Source organism: Pinus tabuliformis, chromosome Q (assembly GCF_031772625.1).
Source record: "Pinus tabuliformis cultivar Carrire ecotype Pingquan chromosome Q, CPIR1, whole genome shotgun sequence".
NCBI lineage: Eukaryota > Viridiplantae > Streptophyta > Pinopsida > Pinales > Pinaceae > Pinus > Pinus tabuliformis.
Window position 1 is genome coordinate 860,140,632 of NC_142296.1, and position 18,883 is coordinate 860,159,514.

An 18,883-nucleotide genomic window follows, 5' to 3' on the forward strand; every position below is an offset into this window, starting at 1 on the left:
AGGATGCTCCACTTGTAGGAGAGACAGATTTGGAGCAAGGGGAGGATATTGAAAGTGTATCGCAGCCAATGCCATCAAATCCATAGAGATTGCCAACTAGGAGAAGAGGCAGAAGACATCCCACTTCATCTTCCACCTTTTCCCCGAGACTTTCACCTTCCACCTTAGCCTTGGGCTCAGCACGTCCACCTACTGCTTCTAGAGGAACAATGACACTGGTGAACTTTACCCGTAAAAAGGGTAGAAGGAATCGTTGATATCTTAGTGCATCATGATTAGCCTTGCAATATCTAGATTCTAGATGCCTCGTGACGATCATCTTATGAGATACACTTTTCTGTTTTTATGTGAATTTCTTTTATCTTATTACGAACTGTGACTCAGGACAGATATTGTATTTCAGTATCGATGTATGATGTATGATGTACCACTTGAAATCTTACACATTTTATATAGAAGTTTTATCTTCATATTTATGTGACAATGTGTTTGTTTGATGTTGATATTGCTTTAGAAGTTTAAAATTTTGAAAAAAAAATATTATTTTTGTATTGTTTTAAGTTTCTCGACAATTTCGCCAATATTACTAATAATTTAAATTTTGGACCCCAGCAATAAATTGCCGATAACAATAAATGTAGCATTGCCAAAAATAACCAAAAGATGTTTGGGAGACTGGGACTGCTGAGAGTATCATGGTTGGTAACTACATGGACAGAAGACAAGGCATTTCTAATCTATGCCCAACGCTACAATTTCAGAATATAAGAAAAAACATTGAAAGAGAGGATTCAATTTGTCAAACGACTCTCAAAGCAGAGCTTACCAATACTGCAACACTGTACTCTAAAGCAAGTTTCTTTAGAACCACTCCCAGCCTTATCATTAATGAATGCCCTGCACTTACAATATGACAAACACTATTAAAAATGTATAAGTTTTCCTTCCATACCATTTAATAAAATTAAATCCATACAGCTATACTGATAAGTGTTTCAATGTCATGATATGCTACCTCAACTTCACCAAATGGGCGAGGAAGGGGCAGCATACAACATGCAAACCCAAAATTCATAAAGAATGCACAACAGAATTAAAACAAAGTACCATTAGCAACAAACTTGCAACTTCAACAAATTTACAACTTTGTATGTCATATCAAAAACTAGCAGTCATAGTTTCTTCCTCTCCCACTTACCATGTGCAGCATATACAGATTTGCTTTTCTATTGTAAAAAATAGAAGGCGCTCTTGTTGTTTAAATATAGTTGAATAAATTAATCAAGTGGATCTAGCCCGAATGGTTGTCAATAAAATTGTTATCCTCCCCACCCAGGTTCAAATCCCATATTGAGACATGATGCTCTTTGTGAGTCATTTATTGAATGTCATGATCATCATGAAATTGTTGACAAAGCCTCAACACTCTGCAGAATATGCTTTACCCTGCATACCATCCTCAGAATGAGCGGAAGTGTCTAGCAGGTTTCCCTAAAAAAAATGTCGAATAATTTGTAAATACTAGCAAGGACAATTGTACTTTTTGTGTTTGTGTTCATTCTTCCTATAACCTGCTGGTCCATTTAATGTTTCAGCACTGGCAATAGTGTTAAGACAGACTTTTACAAGTGTACTGACCATTGCAAATGAGAGCTACATCATTTCTGTACTCCTGCTATTGACCATGCTCAGGTCTGAAAAATGCAGATATGAGTTGCAAATCAGTGTTCTGTGGACTACTAATTCTTGTGGGATCACCCTGTGGACTCAGGAAATAGGACCAGAACCAATGGAAAAGTGTAAATAGGAGCAGGAAATTCAAGAATAAATTATAGAGGAGGATTGGTTGCCATCATCCATTTGCATATAAACATGTTTTTATATATGCATGTAGATATATTTGCATAACTCAATGGTGTCTGTCTTACTGAAATATTTATTCTATATCTAATCTTGATGTCAAAAGATGTGTCCAATATGAAGTTTACAAAAGAGTACACCTCTCCAAACTTTAACTAAGTCAGCTAGTTCATTTTTATGTTCAAATTTGGGGACAGTGAAATTTGAGAAAACTTCACCAGTGCAAAAAATAAGATAAAATTCGCCATTAAATCCATAAAGACAATTAAGTGAATTCCATTATAAATTCATACATTCCAACCAAAAACAAATACAAATATTAATTTAACATCAACTTTGACCCAAAATATGTCAAAATTAAATGTCGAGACTGAATACATACATACTAGACACATAATATACCTATGTTGCACTGGGTTTTGGGAGAGGGGAATGCGTCCCCAAGATGGTTAGAGCACGCCCCCTAATCTATATATATTTATCATCATAAACATGTGTGGTTGCTAGCAATACTACATGGTATTATGCACAGCGCTTATACTCGCCAATTCTAAAAAAGCTCAGGCAATTTAAAAAGAGGCTGAGGCATTCCATCATTGGCCACTTGCAGTAGATGAACTCAGCGATTCGGCAAAGACATATTTTATTATTAATAAATAGATAGATGATGATACAATTTGTGGGAGGCCCTTGGCTTTATACTGCCTTGGGTGCCTCTTGGTGAATGGGCATGATCTTTGATCATGCCCTTTGCCTAATAAACTATTAATTAAAAATAACTAATTTTTTATATAACATTGCCTTCCTCCCAAAAAATGCTTTGTCCTCAAAGCATACGTAACGACTGATGTTGTTGACGAAATGCTTCATTCTCCCAAGAAGCTTCTCCTTTTGGTAAGTCCGTCCACTTGATCAAGTATTCCTTGATTACACGAGATCGGAGCTTCTTTTCCCTAGTGGATATGATACCTTCTGGCTCTAAAATGACCCTTCCTTCATCATCTAAGGATGGAATTGTTGTTTGTGCTAATTGATGGTCGCCAAGTTCCCTTTTAAGGCAGGATATGGATACATGGAAGACATTGTGGACACGACTTTTATGCGGAAGGCTTAAACTATATGCAACTTGGCTAATCTTTTTGTTGATCTGGTATGGTCCATAGAACTTCGGTGCCAATTTATTTTTTCCTTATTGTTTTAAGGACAATTGTTTGTATGGCTAGAGCTTGATAAATTACCCATTCTCCAACTTCAATTCTCTCTCAATTCTATTTCGGTCAACTTGCTGCTTCATACGGTTTCTTGCATTATTTAAACTTTCTTTTAGACTTTGAACGACCTTTTGGGTTTCTTCTAGTTGGTTTGTAATAGCTGGTAGTTTTGTCTGAATGATAGCCAGGTCCTTCCATTTTGGAGGTTCGTACCCGTACAAAGCTTGAAACAGAGTCATTTTTGCTGACGTGTTGTAAGTAGAATTGTACCACCATTCAGCGAGATGTAACCACTGAACCCACGTATTTTGTTTGTTTGTAGCGTAACAACGTAGGTAAGCTTCCAAACATTTATTGACAACCTCTGTTTCGCCATCTGTTTGAGGATTGTAAGCAGAACTCATGTTGAGGTAGGTTCCTATACGATTGAATAAATCCTTCCAAAAATTACCCTTAAATTTGGCATCTCTATCGCTCACAATGACCTTTGGAAATCCGTGTAATTTGTAAATATTTTTTGCAAAATATCTCAGCGATTTGTTTTGCTGAGTCTGATTTCTTCACTAAAATAAAGTGAGCATACTTGGTGAGTCTGCCGATCACTACAAGAATCTTATCCTTACCATCGGATACAAGTAACCCTTCAATAAAGTCCAGTGATATTTCTTCCCATTTATGATTTAGAATGTTTACGGGATTAAGTAGTCTGGGTGTCATAATATTTTCATTTTTATTCCTCTAGCATTTATCGCATTCGGCTACATATTTTTGAATATCATTGCTCATTCCCTTCCAAAAGAATGATTGGCGTGCGTTGTAGTAGGTTTTAAAGTATCCTACATGTCTGGCTGACAGTGAATCATGCGACTCTTTGAGAACCTTGGCTTTAAATTTGGAATCTGCATTCAAATAAATTCTTCCCTTGTACCATAGAATATCGTTCTTCCATTCAAATTTTGAATTCTGAGGAAGATTATTGATTATAGCACTTGTTTCTAGATCTTTTGCATATTCACTTCGAATCTCATTAAGCCATTTGGGAACAACCACTGACACTGCGAGTAACGATGGTTCTTTGTCTTTCCTTGACAACGCATCAGCTACTACATTATCTTTCCCTTTCTTGTGTAATATATCCATGTCAAAGGTAGCGATTTTTTCTATCCATTTTTGTTGTTCTGTAGATAGCGTTTTTTGCTAGAGGAGATGCTGAAGACTATTATGATCTGTTCATATTAAGAACTTACTTCCCAAGAGATACTGTCTCCATTTGGCTAATGCGTGTATAACAGCAAGCATTTCGTTGTTATATGTAGACTTGATACGTTCGTGCTTATTGATCTTTCTACTTTCAAACGCAATTTGGTGACCATCCTGCATTAGTACTGCTCCTATGCCAAAACCCGAAGCATCACATTCAATTACAAATGGTTTTGAGAAGTTTGGAGTTGCTAATACAAAGGCATTAGACATAACTTCCTTCAGATCTTCAAAACACTTTCCTGCTTCATCATTCCATCGAAATGAGTTCTTCTTTAGAAGGTTTGATAGGGGTGTGGTTATATGGGCGCAGTTTTTAATAAATCTTCGATAATATACGGTCAACCCTAAGAATCCTCTTAGCTTGGAGATATTAGTTGGTTTGGGCCACTCCCTTATAGCCTTGATCTTGTTAAGATCTACTTTAACTCCTTCCTTGGATATGATATGTCCGAGATATTCTACTTCTTCCTTCCCAAAGGTACATTTGGACTTCTTGGCATACAACTGATGCTCTTCCAATAGTGCTCCAAATGTTGTAGGTGCTCCTTCCAAGTTTTATTGTAAATTAAAATGTCATCAAAAAACACTAACACGAACTTCCAGAGATATGGAAGGAATAACTCATTCATAGTAGCTTGGAATGTTGTTGGTGCATTGGTTAACCCAAAAGACATTACTTTAAATTCGTAATGACCTTCATGTGTTCAGAACACAGTTTTTGGTACATCTTCCAACCTTATTCTGATTTGATAATATCCTGAACTTAAGTCCAATTTTGAGAAATATTTAGCGCCATGTATTTCATCTAGCATTTCATCGATGAAGGGAATTGGGAACTTGTTTTTAATTGTAATTTTGTTTAGTCCTCGATAATCGAGGCATAACCTGAACGATCCATCTTTTTTCCGCACCAATACAACTGGAGCAGCATACAGACTTTTACTTTTTGAGATGATGCCACACTTTAAAAGATCTTGGATTAGTCTCTAAATTTCCGTTTTTTGATGATGAGGATAGTGATACGGCTCGATGTTATTGGGGTTTGACCCTGTTTGACTTCTATTGTATGCTCGATTTCTCTAATAGGAGGCATTTTCATGGGCAGGCCTTGGAATAATTTTTCGTGCTTCTGAATTAGCTCTTGTACTTTTGGTGCTTCTTCATTGATCAATTTTGAAGTTGACATTTCTAATTGGTGACACTGTACTACATAGGCTGGTGCTCCTCTTCGAATCCTTTTCATCATTTGGGATGATGATACGATTTGATTCTAAGGTGCTTGGAATCCATATAACTTGTATTTTTGCCCTTCCCATTTAAATTTTATAAACTGCTTTTGATGGTTGGCAGAGTAAGTACCGAGGGTTTGTAACCATTGGATACCTACTGTTGATTTGGGGTAGCATTGAATGTGCTCTAGCCACGAAAATTGGTGGAGAGGCTACAGTACATGAGATCTCCAATACCCATAAATGGTTTGGGCAGTTCTAAACAATTTGGGAGATATTAAAATAATTAATATTTTTTATGGAGTCTCTAAGTATAAACTTAGGGAAAATAAAATATTAATGCAAATTAATATAAAACTCTAAGTTGCAGGAAACGCAGGTACAGGGTCCGTTTCCGTACGGAAACGAAACGGAAACGCGTTTCCGCGTACCGTACGGCCTGGAAACGCGTTTCCGGCCGTACGGCCACGTTTCCCGAAACGGAAACTTGGCCGTACGGCCGAAAACGCGTTTCCAGGCTGTACGTGCCACGTTTCCCCAAAAAAACACTTGTTTTTTAATTTTTTTTTTTTTTTTTAATTTGTTTTTAATTTTTTTTAGGGTTTCCAGGTAGTAAATGTGATGTAAATTTAATCTTAATGTTTAAATGTTTATGTAAGTAAATGTATCATTCATGCTTTATGATTGCACATATATATAATAATAATTTTTAAATATTTTTAATATATATATATATATATATATATATTATATATATTCGCGTTTCCCCGTTTCCAAAATTTGGGGAGGTCGCGTTTCGTTTCGCTTCCCCGTTTCGTGCAACTTAGATAAAACTGTGTTAGAAGGGTCCAAAAGTCATGGATCAAGCCAGAGTTAATCTTAGCCGATGATTAGGGACTTAACCTCGGCCGTTGAATTGTCATTGAGAAAAGTGTAAGAGGAGGTTTGAGGGTCACTTGGAGAACACACCAAGATATCAATATTTCGACTTTCTGGGGCTGGGTTTACTGAGAAAGTTGAGAGAGCGATCAGAGTTGCAGCTGAGGGGCAGTGAATACAGAAGCAGAGAGGCAGAGATAGCACCGGGAGGATCAGCGTAATAGCCAGAGAGACGGTCACAAAACCAACCGTTCACACAGAGCCAGCCAGGGCTCACGCAGAAGCAACTAGGAGCTTTGCAGTGCCTCAGAGGGCCAACGTGAGTGACGCAGAGGGCCAGAGGACTGACGCAGTGCCTCCAGAGGCTGACGCAGGCCAAGCCAGAGTGACGTTGGGCTAACGCTGGGCCAGAGAGAGCTGACGCAGTCCCTAGAGGCTGACGTTGGGGTTTCGTGGGGCAGATTGGAGCTATGGAGCTACCGGAGTGTTTATCCGGGGTTTCAGCCGGAATATCTGTTTCCGAGTAGAGAGGTACTACTGCCGATATTTTTCTCTGTTGGGTGAGCCAGATTTGGCACCCAGATTGTATTATGAAACTACTTAATAAATCAAACCCTTAGATAGTTGCACAGGTTTTCCCGCATTGGGTTTTTCCGGGGACATTAGACCAAAAAATAACAGTGTCACTTGTGTGCATGTTTTTGTTTCCTTCAGTTGATGATCTGTAATGTGTTGAGCATGTACTTGTATTTATTTCCAGTACTTACATGGTAAATAACTTGTTAATTAATAGAACAAGTAGGTAGGAATAAATCAGTAAAGTACATGAAGGGTTTCTAACAATTAGACTTAGAAATTCCAACACCTAAGACCACATCTACTCCTCCTAATGGTACAATGTACAATGGAGATTCTAAATTAAAGTCTTTAATCTACAATTTGACTTTACGGAATTTCCTTACATTTTCAATCTTCGTACCATTGGCTACCATCACCTTCATGTTGGGCATGGGAAATGTGAAAATGTCGAATCTCTTCGCCATGGTTGAGTCCAAAAAATTGTGGGTGCTACCGGTGTCGATGAGAACCAATACATTGTTCTTCTTGATATGTCCTTTTAATTTTAATGTCTAGGGTTGTGATATACTTGTCATAGCCGATAGTGACACTTGCAGAATACTTTCGTCATCTAGTTCTGAAGGGAATTCTGGGGCATCTTCAATTTCTTCTATGTCTGATTCATAACTGTCTGAATCAATAGTTGCTTTACAGTTATACAGATTCTTGGTCTCTTTTCTTTTAGCACACCTATGCTTAGGGTCCCACTTTTCGCCATAGCGTTTGCACTTGCCCTCTTTCATCCTTTGCATTTCCATGTTAGATTTTTCTCCTTCACAAAGATGTGGTGGAACATATTTTGTGTTATCCATATTCGCAGACTGGGGAAATCTTCGTCTCGAATATACTTTTTCAGCCTTTGACCACAACATCTTTTCAAATTTCTTTTCAACAGCTTTTGCTTTTTGTCTTGCTACTTCTATCGACGTAATGTCATGAAGCTCAAGTTCTGCTCGTAGATGGGTTTTAAGTCCAGAGGTGTACGATTGGATTAGACGAGTTTCTGATAATCCAAGTACTCGTGTTGCTAAAGTCTCCCATTCTCGAGTGTATTCATCCACATCTCCTTTTTGTCGCAATCTGGTGAATGTTGAAAAGAACTCTTCTTCCTTGACACCTTGGAACCTTTTAAAGAATGCATCCTTAAATTTTCTCCAACTAATAGCAAGTGTCGTCTTCTTCCACCACATATACCAATTATATGCTTCGCCTTCCATTTTCATGGAAGCATGCCTAATCAATGTTGCAAGAAGCGGGAGCGAAGCGGAAGCGTTTTTTGGAAGCGGGGACGCCGAAGCGTGATTTTCCAAAAATCTAGGAAGCGAAGCGTCCGCGGAAGCGTCTGCTATATATCTATATATATATATATATATATATATATATATATATATATTTTTTTGCATTTATACTCAAAACAAACATCCCAAATACCAAATTAATTGTAGAAGACATGAAAACATGCATATTTTTGCATAAATCAAGATAGATATAACATCCATTGTACATTAATGATCTAGAATCTAGATTATTCTCCTCTTGTCTAGCCTTTGCCTCTACCTCGATTGTCTAGGGATATTAGTCAACATTGCCCAATTTTGATCAAACTACCTAATTCAAGACTTAAAATATGGTAGAAAAAGCTTAACATGTTTGATCGATGATTTTGACTTGATTGAAAGTAATTTTTTGCTAAGGGCGTGCCGTGTGTCGCGTGACAAAGGAGTTCAACAATTAACACCACCAACACCAGGGTACATATAGGGCTTGGTGCTCTTGATTAAATGCTAATCGCATACCTTCATACTTGATATAATCTAATGAAATGCCACAATCCCATTGATCCTGAATACCTGAAAACTGTTAAGTCTGCTGAATTTTGAATAGGATATGAAATTCTATTTTCTCCATATGAAGTCCAATGAGGCTGGAACCACTCTCAAACATTCTGAGTCATTTCATGGTAATGTTAAAAATTTAAGTAAAAGGATGAAAATGAAAAATAAAGGAGAATGTCACTTTTACTTTAAGAATTTAACATTACCATGAGGGAGCATCTGCTATATTTATATATTTTTTTGCTTTCATTTGTCACCCTAACCCAAGGTGGACCCACCCCCAACAAGCAAACTCACCTAAAATTTAAAAAAAAATTGAAAAAAAAAACGATTTTCTAAATGCTTTTCCGAAAGCTTTTCTAGAAGCGTACGGAAGCGTCTGGGAAGCGTCTGGGAAGCACCTGGGAAGCGTCTGGGAAGCGTCTGGGAAGCGCCGTACGAAGCGTGCTTCGGCGCTTCGGAAGCGCCAGCGCTTCCAAATTTCCAGGAAGCGTCTAAAAATTTCAGAAGCGCGCTTCCGAATTTCGGAAGTGCGCTTCCGAATTTCGGAAGCGCGCTTCCGGCCAAGCTTCCTAGGCGCTTCCGTACGGGACGCGCTTCGGGGCTTGAAACCGGGGGGGGGGCACTTCGTGCAACACTGTGCCTAATCTTTTCGTTATCATTGTGAATATCGTAAATCTCGAAATATTATTCTTCTTTATTAAGAAAAGCAACGCTGCATTTTTCGTTACCGTCGAATTTGGGTAGCTCAATTTTTGCTCTTCGTTGATATGTCGCTAACGGTGAAGCGAAAAAGGGGTATTGATTTGAAAACGACATATTGGTGAATGGATTCCAAAGCTGCTTATTTTTAAAGTTCGTGTTGCTATTTTCTTGATTAAGCGTGGAAGATGTCTTCGGAGATTCGGGTTTCTCATGTGCGTATGATGATTTTGACGAAATCTGGAGAATCGAGATGTTGAGTAGCCTCATTATTCTAGCACATTTGATCAGGTGTAATCTTCAGGTTGGTACAAATACAACCCAACATCACCATAGCTTGATGACCTTAACTGAAAGGTCTGCCTGATCCTTTTTAAATTCATTCTTGCTCTCCTCAAGCTGACTCTTTATTCCATTTGTTGTGTCATGCAGTGTCTCAATTTTGTCGCCATGTTCAAGTTCTATCAATTTTTTATTGAAATCGGCCATCGACATGGGTGCAGCAATTGACCTAGTATGCGGCGGAGTATACTTATCCAACTTAACTCTTTTTCTTAATCTTGATCCTAAATTTTTTTTAAATGATTTTATTTAATAACTAAATATTAATTAATATATATATCTAAGTTGTAGGAAACGCTGGCAAGGGAGGAGTTTCTGTACGGAAACGGAAACGAAACGCGGAAATGTGTATGGTACAGCCCAAAAACGCGTTCCTGGCCGTACTGGCACGTTTCTCGAGGTGGAAACGTGGCCAGTACGGCCGGAAACGCGTTTCTGGGCCGTACGACGCCATTTCCACATGCAACTTGACTTTTTTTTTTAATTATTAATTTGTCTTCTAATTTTTAATTAGGTTTTTCTAATGCCTTCTAGTTGCTTCTAGATTCCTGTCTAAAGTTATAAAAGTGAACTTTTGCCCTAGTGTTGATATGCAGTTCATCAAGAAGTTTGAGGCATATGCATTTCATGGAAATGTTAAATTCTTAAAGTAAAAGGATGAAAATGAAAAATAAAGGAGAAATCACTTTTACTTAAATTTTTAACATTATCATGAAATGACTCAGGATGTTTGAGAGTGGTTTCGCCCTCATTGGATTTCATATGGAGAAAGTAGAATTTTAGATCTCACTCAAAATCCAGCAGACTTATTTGTTTTTCAAGATTTCAGGATTGGGGGGATTGCAATGTTTCCATTGGATTTTATCATGTACTAGGGTATGGAACTTGTATTTAATCAAGAGAACCAAGCCCTCTATGCAGGGGAGACTCCCAATAATCAAGAGCATGTAGGGTACTAGGGTATGAAACTTGTATTTAATCAAGAGCACTAAGGTCGTTCGACTATGTAGGAGCAGACTCCCAATCAAGCACGAGACAAGAAATTAGAAATTTCTCGTGGCTGATTTTGGATATTTCTATTTTCATTATGTGATCATTCATGAGTAAATGTGATGTAAATTTAGCGACTTATAGTTTATGCATTGACAATTGACAATTTTATCATAATGTAATAAATTAGAATGTATCATATATGCTTTATGATTGCACATATTTCTTAAATGTCCTAATATATATATATATATATATATATATCGCGTTTCCCCATTTCCAAAATTTGGGGGGTCACGTTTCGTACCTGTGCCCGTTTCGGAAACTCGTACCTGTTTCCCTGTTTCGTGCAACCTTGATATATATATATATATATATATATATATATATATATATATATATATATATATACACATACAATTATGAATTACATAACAACTAATAACAACTATATAATAATTAATATATATCTAAGAATATTAAACTATGTGCAATGAATCGATAAAGGATAGGAGCGGACGGGCTCGACAGTGAGTCGGATGGAGCGAGGTGAAGGGTGTTGATGGGGACAGGGATTGACGGCGGTGTCAAATGGAACGACGGCGTGGACACAGCGAGGCAGTGACGGCGTAGACACAGCGGGGCAATGACGGCGTGGACACAGCGGGCCAGCGACGATGTTGGCCGAACAGGGTGGAGAACGGAGCTGGTTATACGACGGTGGGAAAGAACAATTGGTAAATATGAATACGGCAAAGGACGAGGTATGGACGCGATTTCTAGCAATGGATGATAGCCAAGGATCGACTCCTCTGATACCACATGCAGTAGATGAACGCAGCGATTCAACAAAGACATTTTTATTATTAATAAATAGATAGATGATGATACAATTTGTTTGAGGCCCTTGGCTTTATACTGCCTTGGGTGCATCTTGGTGAATGGGCATGATCTTTGATCAAACCCTTTGCCTAATAAACGATTAATTACAAATAACTAATTTTTTATATAACACCATTAGACATGAACAAAATGCAATATAGGTTTAGGCAATGTAAGTGTAACTATTTTCAATTTGCAATAAGTCCATGAAGGGTCTATGAGACCAAGCACTGTCTCTAAAGCAACTTGTATTCCTCATTTTCCTGTCAATGATAATTATGTTAAACTTTAAAAGGCATTGCTTTCTCAACAGGTTCTGCAGATTTTTCCAGTTGTGTTAAATATCACTACACAACACTTTGGTCCTGTAATGAGATTAGATTCATAATTCAGATTAAGAAGGTGATTGACTAGGAATTTATTCAAACAGTTAGTACCTAATCCGAGTCACTACTATCTGATTCTTTTCATGATGCTTCAGGTTAGGATGGTGGAAGAATTGGACTTGAATGACTCTTAGGAACTCATCTAATATATGTAAAAGCTGAGTTGACCCGAAAAATGGAAAGAACAAGAGCAATGACGACAAGGATAACCCTTTGAAATGTTGCATTTCCTGGCATTTTGACATGGAAGCTTTGCTTGCTGTAATGTTGTTACCAAAAAGACAATAGTTAGATCATCAGAAACCCAAATCAAAACACATCATACAGACCCATGTTTTGAGCTGCAACTTGTACAACAGATTTAAATTCAATGTAGTACAAAAAAACGGATGGGATAGTGATCATATTGTCCAATCATCATTGTCCAAAATCCATTGTCAAAACTAAAGACACATGCCCAATCCCACAAAGCTGCCAGGAACATCTCTGAAATCTGCCTGGAACTTCATCAGTGACTTGTATGTATATATATATATATATATATATATATATATATTCACCATAAACATGTGTAGTTGCTAGCAATACTATATCGTATTATGCACAGCACTTATACTTGCCAATTCTGAAAAAGCACATGCAATTTAAAAAGAGGCTGAGGCATTCCATCATTGGCCCCTAGACATGAACAAAATGCAGTATAGGTTTAGGCAATGTAAGTGTAACTATTTTCAATTTGCAATAAGTCCATGAAGGGTTCCATGAGACCAAGCACTGTCTCTAAAGCAACTTTTATTCCTCATATTTCTTGTCAATGATGATTATGTTAAACTTTAAAAGGCATCGCTTTCTAAATAGGTTCTGCAGATTTTTCCAGCTGTGTTAAAAAGTACTACAAAACACTTTGGTCCTGTAAAGAGATTAGATTCATAATTCAAATTAAGAAGGTGATTGACTAGGAATTTATTCAAACAGTTAGAACCTAATCTGAGTCACTACTATCTGATTCTTTTCACGATGCTTTAGGTTAGGATGTGTGAAAATTCCTTAAACCAGAATCCCTACTGCAGCAACTGGTGATATTTCTCTTACTTGTTACATTTACATGAACAAGTTATTTGCAGTTTCCTCGACAAACATTGAAATATATACACTGTTGCCTACACCATTTAAAATAATATGCTGAAACAAGAAACTGAACAATAGAGAGATACAACACAAATGATACAGTTGTTTTTTAACAAAGGTCCTTGGAAAAACCCAATGCAGAAAAACCAGTGGAGCAGATCTAAGGGTTTTTATGATTAAGCAGAAGTTATTTTTGAATACAACCTCTAGATGCCTTGCTGGCAATCCAATACAGAGAATATCACTCGGCAGAAGAAATTAGTGAGATTACCTCACTCTACACTGCAAGTCCCGTCTGATTTGGCAGTTGAACCAACAAGTTCCCCGGCTACTTCAGCGCTGCCCCTACGTGGGCTTGCGTCAGCCTCTAAGGCACTGTGTCACCTTTGCTGGGAATCGATTTGCTCTCAGGAGCTGACCCCAACCCTCCTGGCTCAGAATGTCAGCCTCCTCAGCAAATTTGAACCTTTGTGTGGAAGGCTTCTACGCTGCTCTGTGTGGGTCCTTTGTGAGCCCTTCCTAGCTCTGTGCCACCCTCTCTACCAACTACGCCGCCTCCTCTGTGTGTCTCTCAGCCTCTCTGTTGAGTATTCTTGGCTCTGGAGAAGATCCTCCAACCAAAACTCTCTTTGCCCCTCTCTACGTGATCACTACGATATCATTGCGCTACTCTAACTTCAACGATTCGATCTAACTGATCAACTCTCTGTGTCTTCCAAATGACCCTCAAGCCTCCTTAAATAATCTTCTTGTTGACATTCAACAGCCCAGATTAGAAGCTAATCAATGGCTGAGATCATTTCTACTTGATCCTTGTCTTCTTCTAGAAGTTACACCTACAATTAGATTAATACCCATTAATTATTTTAATTTCCTAAGTTTAAACTTAGGGACCCATTAAAAATAATTAATTATTTCAATAAAACTGTCCCCGGGTGGAATTTCCCAAAACACTTTCTGGGTTCTTTAGAATACATGTGCCCAAGCCTCACTGCAAAATTTGAGACTTAGAACACATCTGATGCTACCAAAAATCAACAGAATGGTGGAAGAATTTGACTTGAATGACTCCTGGGAACTCATCTACAATATGTAAAAGCTGAGCTGACCCCAAAAAATGGGAAGAACAAGAGCAATAACCACAAGGATAACCCTTTGAAATGTTAAATTTCCTGGCATGTTGACATGGAAGCTTTGCTTGCTGTTATGTTGTTACTGAAAAGACAATAGTTAAATCATCATAAACCGAAATCGAAACACATCATACAGACCTGTGTTTTGAGCTGCAACTTGTACAACTGATTTAAATTCAGTGTAGTACAAAAAAATGGATGGGATAATGATCATATTGTCCAATCATCAATGTCCAGACGCCACTGTCAAAACTAAAGAAACATGCCCAAAATATCCCCCAAAGCTGCCACGAACATCCCCAAAATCTGTCCAGAACATCTCTGAAATCTGCCTGGAACTTCATCGATGACTTGTATATATATATAACCATAAACATGTGTAGTTGCTAGCAATACTATATAGTATTATGCACCGTGCTTATACTCGCGAATTCTGAAAAAGCTCAGGCAATTTAAAAAGAGGCTGAGGTATTCCATCATTCGCCCCTAGACATGAACAAAATGCAGTATAGGTTTAGGCAATGCAAGTGTAACTATTTTCAATTTGCAATAAGTTCGTGAAGGGTCTATGAGACCAAGCACTGTCTCCAAAGCAACTTTTATTCCTCATATTTCTTGTCAATGATGATTATGTTAAACTTTAAAAGACATTGTTTTCTCAATAGGTTCTCCAGATTTTTCCAGCTGTGTTAAAAAGTACTCCAAAACACTTTGTTCCTGTAAAGAGATTAGATTCATAATTCAGATTAAGAAGGTGATTGACTAGGAATTTATTCAAACAGTTAGTACATAATCCGAGTCACTACTATCTGATTCTTTTCACGATGCTTCAGGTTAGGATGGTGGAAGAATTGGACTTGAATGACTCCAGGAAACTCATCTACAATATGTAAAAGCTGAGCTGACTCCAAAAATGGGAAGAACAAGAGAAATAACCACAAGGTTAACCCTTTGAAATGTTGCATTTCCTGGCATTTTGACATGGAAGCTTTGCTTGCTGTAATATTGTTGCTGAAAAGACAATAGTTAAATCATCAGAAACCCAGATCGAAACACATCACACAAGACCCGTGTTTTGAGCTGCAACTTGTACAACAGATTTAAATTCAGTGTAGTACAAAAAATGGATGGGATTATGATCATATTGTCCAATCATCAATGTCCAGACTCCATTGTCAAAACCAATGTTGCGCGAAGCAAGGACATTTTTTGGAAGCGAAACCGCGGAAGCGTCATTTCCCAAAAATCTAGGAAGCAAAGCATCTATTATATTTTTTAAATTCTCTTTTCTCCATATGAAGTCTGATGAGGTTGGAACCACTCTCAAACTTCCCAAGTCATTTCACTTTTTCTTTAAGAATTTAACATTACCATTAGGGAGCATCAAGGGGCACCTTGGTAGCATTCGGAAAGCATAGTTCCTCACATAACAGTTGGAAATTTCCCAAAAAAATCAAAAAGAGCCCCACGGAACCATGTGAACCGTCCACCTTCTCTCCGATCCGCTCGCAATCCGCGGCGGATACACACTCGAACCTCCACAGATCCGCAGTCAATCCTTTTTAGATCCGCGGATCAGGCATCCTAAACCGCGGATCCAATTTTCTAGGAATCGCCAAAAAATGGCAGATCGGTGCCGGATCCGTACGGGACGCAGTTCTACCTCGTAATCCTTTGGGAGGGGGGATCCTGCAACATTGGACAAAACTAAAGAAACATGCCCAAAATATCCCCCAAAGCTGCCAGGAGCATTCCCAAAATCTGTCTGGAACATCTCTGAAATCTGCCTGGAGCATCTTGGGGATGGATGCCCAGCAAGTCCCAAAGTCGTCGATGAAGTTCCCATAAGTCTGATGCCATTTCATTGGGCTCTCAAGTCCCCAAAACGTCTGAAGAGTGTATACGGGGATTTTTTGGGGGAACAGGTCCCTGTGCAACATAGATATATACATTTCCTGTATTTTTTTATAAATTTATTTTCAAAATAATAAAAAATTCAGAATAGCAAATTAAATCCACCATTAAATTCGTCTCTATCTGAGATTTGACAAAATTTGAGTTTGAAAACAAAAACAAAAAATCTTCCCACAGTTACACTGTGTCCATATCTAGAGATTAACCTATTAACTGTTTCGCAGTTTTTAACACATAACAACTGCCATAGGGGAACATTAACTTTTCTTCAAACTTCTCAAACCATAAATGGTTTGGAAAATATTCCAGGCCATAGAATTTTTTGTCAATAGCTGGGACATTTTCTGATCATCTTCAACCAGAAAAGGCTCAAGCGTATTTTGCTTACTGTTTCAACTTTCAACCAAGAACTTGTTATTTTCTGAAAGATTACTTTTATTGCTTTCGAGATGATACGATATCTTATCATTATTTTTAAAATGAACAATGTTGCAAATTTCGTTTTGGGGAATATATTGCTGAGCATCCAGAAAGAAACTTATTGCAAATATCAACGGAAATATCCCAAAAATCAGCAAGCATAAACTTGGACCTTGGAAAACTAAGAAATATCAACAACCTAAAAACCTTGAAGAAACTAGGAAAAATCAGGAGAAATAGGAGATATTCACAACACTGAAAATGATTGTTTTCTTTGGTTTCTGAAGTTTTCTTTAACTAGTGGTGCCATGATATGAAAAAAAAAAACAGAAATGTATAATATATTAAATTTCTACTTTTGTGGCAATGGTTTCCTCAGCTTTTCCATCCACATTAAAGCCCATGTTTTGTATTAAGTGAGGGTTTCAACCTTGCAAATGGCTGACACCACCCGAGAGCAAGCGGAGGCTGCCAGGGCCAAAGAACGGAAAATGTAAAGGTCTCCGCTGCTGCACCTGGAACAAACTTTAAGAACCACATATTATGAAAGAGACAAGGAAAAATAAAAATAAGGCATCTCGGAGAAAACATTTGATTTTGCACGGATGGATGAAAATAATAATAATTGGGCCAATATCTTTATGAATACAATATTTCTGTGAATGTGATCCAGAATCTGTATTGCTGTGACATTGCAATGGCTATTACCAAGAAATCAATCATCTTAATCTTGAAAAGATTATAACTGAACAACCTTTGCTGCAAAGAAAAAGTTCTTGGTTCATAATCCCATTTGATCCTCTGGAGACCATGAAGACCAATTCACCATTGGAGTGAGATACCTGACCCGGGCATGAGAGATGTATGTGACAATTCTCCTGCATTTATAATTAGGAATCAGGATTTTGAAGTTTGTTGGAAAGTTTTTGTAAGCTTAAAATGTGTTGTTCAGTGTGGGTCACATCAACACCAATGTCAAATGAGAGAATATTTGTTGGCTAGAAAAGGGTCAGATAATATTGGCTGGTGGGTAGCACCATCAATTTATAGATTTGATGGTCAGCCCATGCAAATCAAACTACCGGCAGTGAGAATGCAAGCTGAAGACAGGGGCAGCTACAAAAGATAACAGATCTGAGCAGCATGTTTGTTGAGTAGAGAAATACGTGAGTGGGAGCATGTTCAACACAGTGTGAAACAATTCGAAGACAACATTACTAGAAAGTTTTGATGCAGATAGTTTTGTACATGAAGACAGCATCACCGCTGGGTAGTCCTGCTGTCGATTTTATAGAATTGAAAGGTCTTCTACACAGGCTAACTGTCTAGCATGCAAGAGAGAAGTCCTCTTTAGGTGCTTGTTCGAGAGGTGCAAGTAATATGATTTCCTTCCTAAGTTTTAGCTTAGGAAAAAGTTAAAAACACATTAATTAATTTAGCTGATGAAGTTGGCTAATTGAGTAAATTTCTAAGGATAAATGATTTAAATATTTAAGTAACTTAGATCTAATCTCAACCATTGATCTAAGTGGGTTAGGAATTAATCCTAGCCGTCTATCACTTTGGAGATTGAGGGTTAGGAATTTTCTTCTATTTGAAATTATAAAAGGATCCTAAAGGAGAGGATGGTGACAGCTGTTTCGGAGAGAGTCCAACAGATTTGCATGAGCTAACTGCAGGTTTGTGAAGAGGCTGAAGAAATCAGAAAGTGAGCAGGAAGGAAAATTTTCTGAGCACATAGAGAGCAGGTGATCACACGAGGGAGAGGCCGAGACTAGTTTATCTGCAGCCAGATTTGTCGCACATGCGACAACTGTTGATTTCTGATAGCATCGGATGTGCTCTAAGCCTCAAAATTTGCAGGGAGGCTAGGACACATGTATTCCAAAATACCCAAAAATCGTTTTGGGAAATTCCACCCGGAGAAGATTTTATTAAAATAATTAATTATTTTTAAGAAGGCCTATGTCTAAACTTAGCAAATTAAAATAATTAAAGGGTATTAATTAAACTGGGGGTGAAACTTCTAGAAGAAGACGAGGATCAAGCCAACATGATCTGAGCCATTGATTAGAATCTAATCTGGGCCGT

General features: G+C 37.8%; 1 protein-coding gene across 2 annotated transcripts in view; it reads right to left on the reverse strand.

Annotated features, from left to right (window-relative positions):
• Positions 1-18,883, reverse strand: part of RAD51D (DNA repair RAD51-like protein) — a 186,202-nt gene that overhangs the window by 71,858 nt on the left and 95,461 nt on the right. The window contains exons 8-9 of one of the 2 annotated variants that reach the window (XM_089385334.1): positions 17,223-17,307; positions 827-897 (exon numbers count right to left, since the gene is read on the reverse strand). In XM_089385334.1, coding sequence (XP_089241460.1) covers positions 827-897; positions 17,223-17,307 — 156 coding nt within the window. The remainder of the gene's footprint in view (positions 1-826; positions 898-17,222; positions 17,308-18,883) is intronic. The other variant, XM_089385333.1, reaches the window with a different exon arrangement.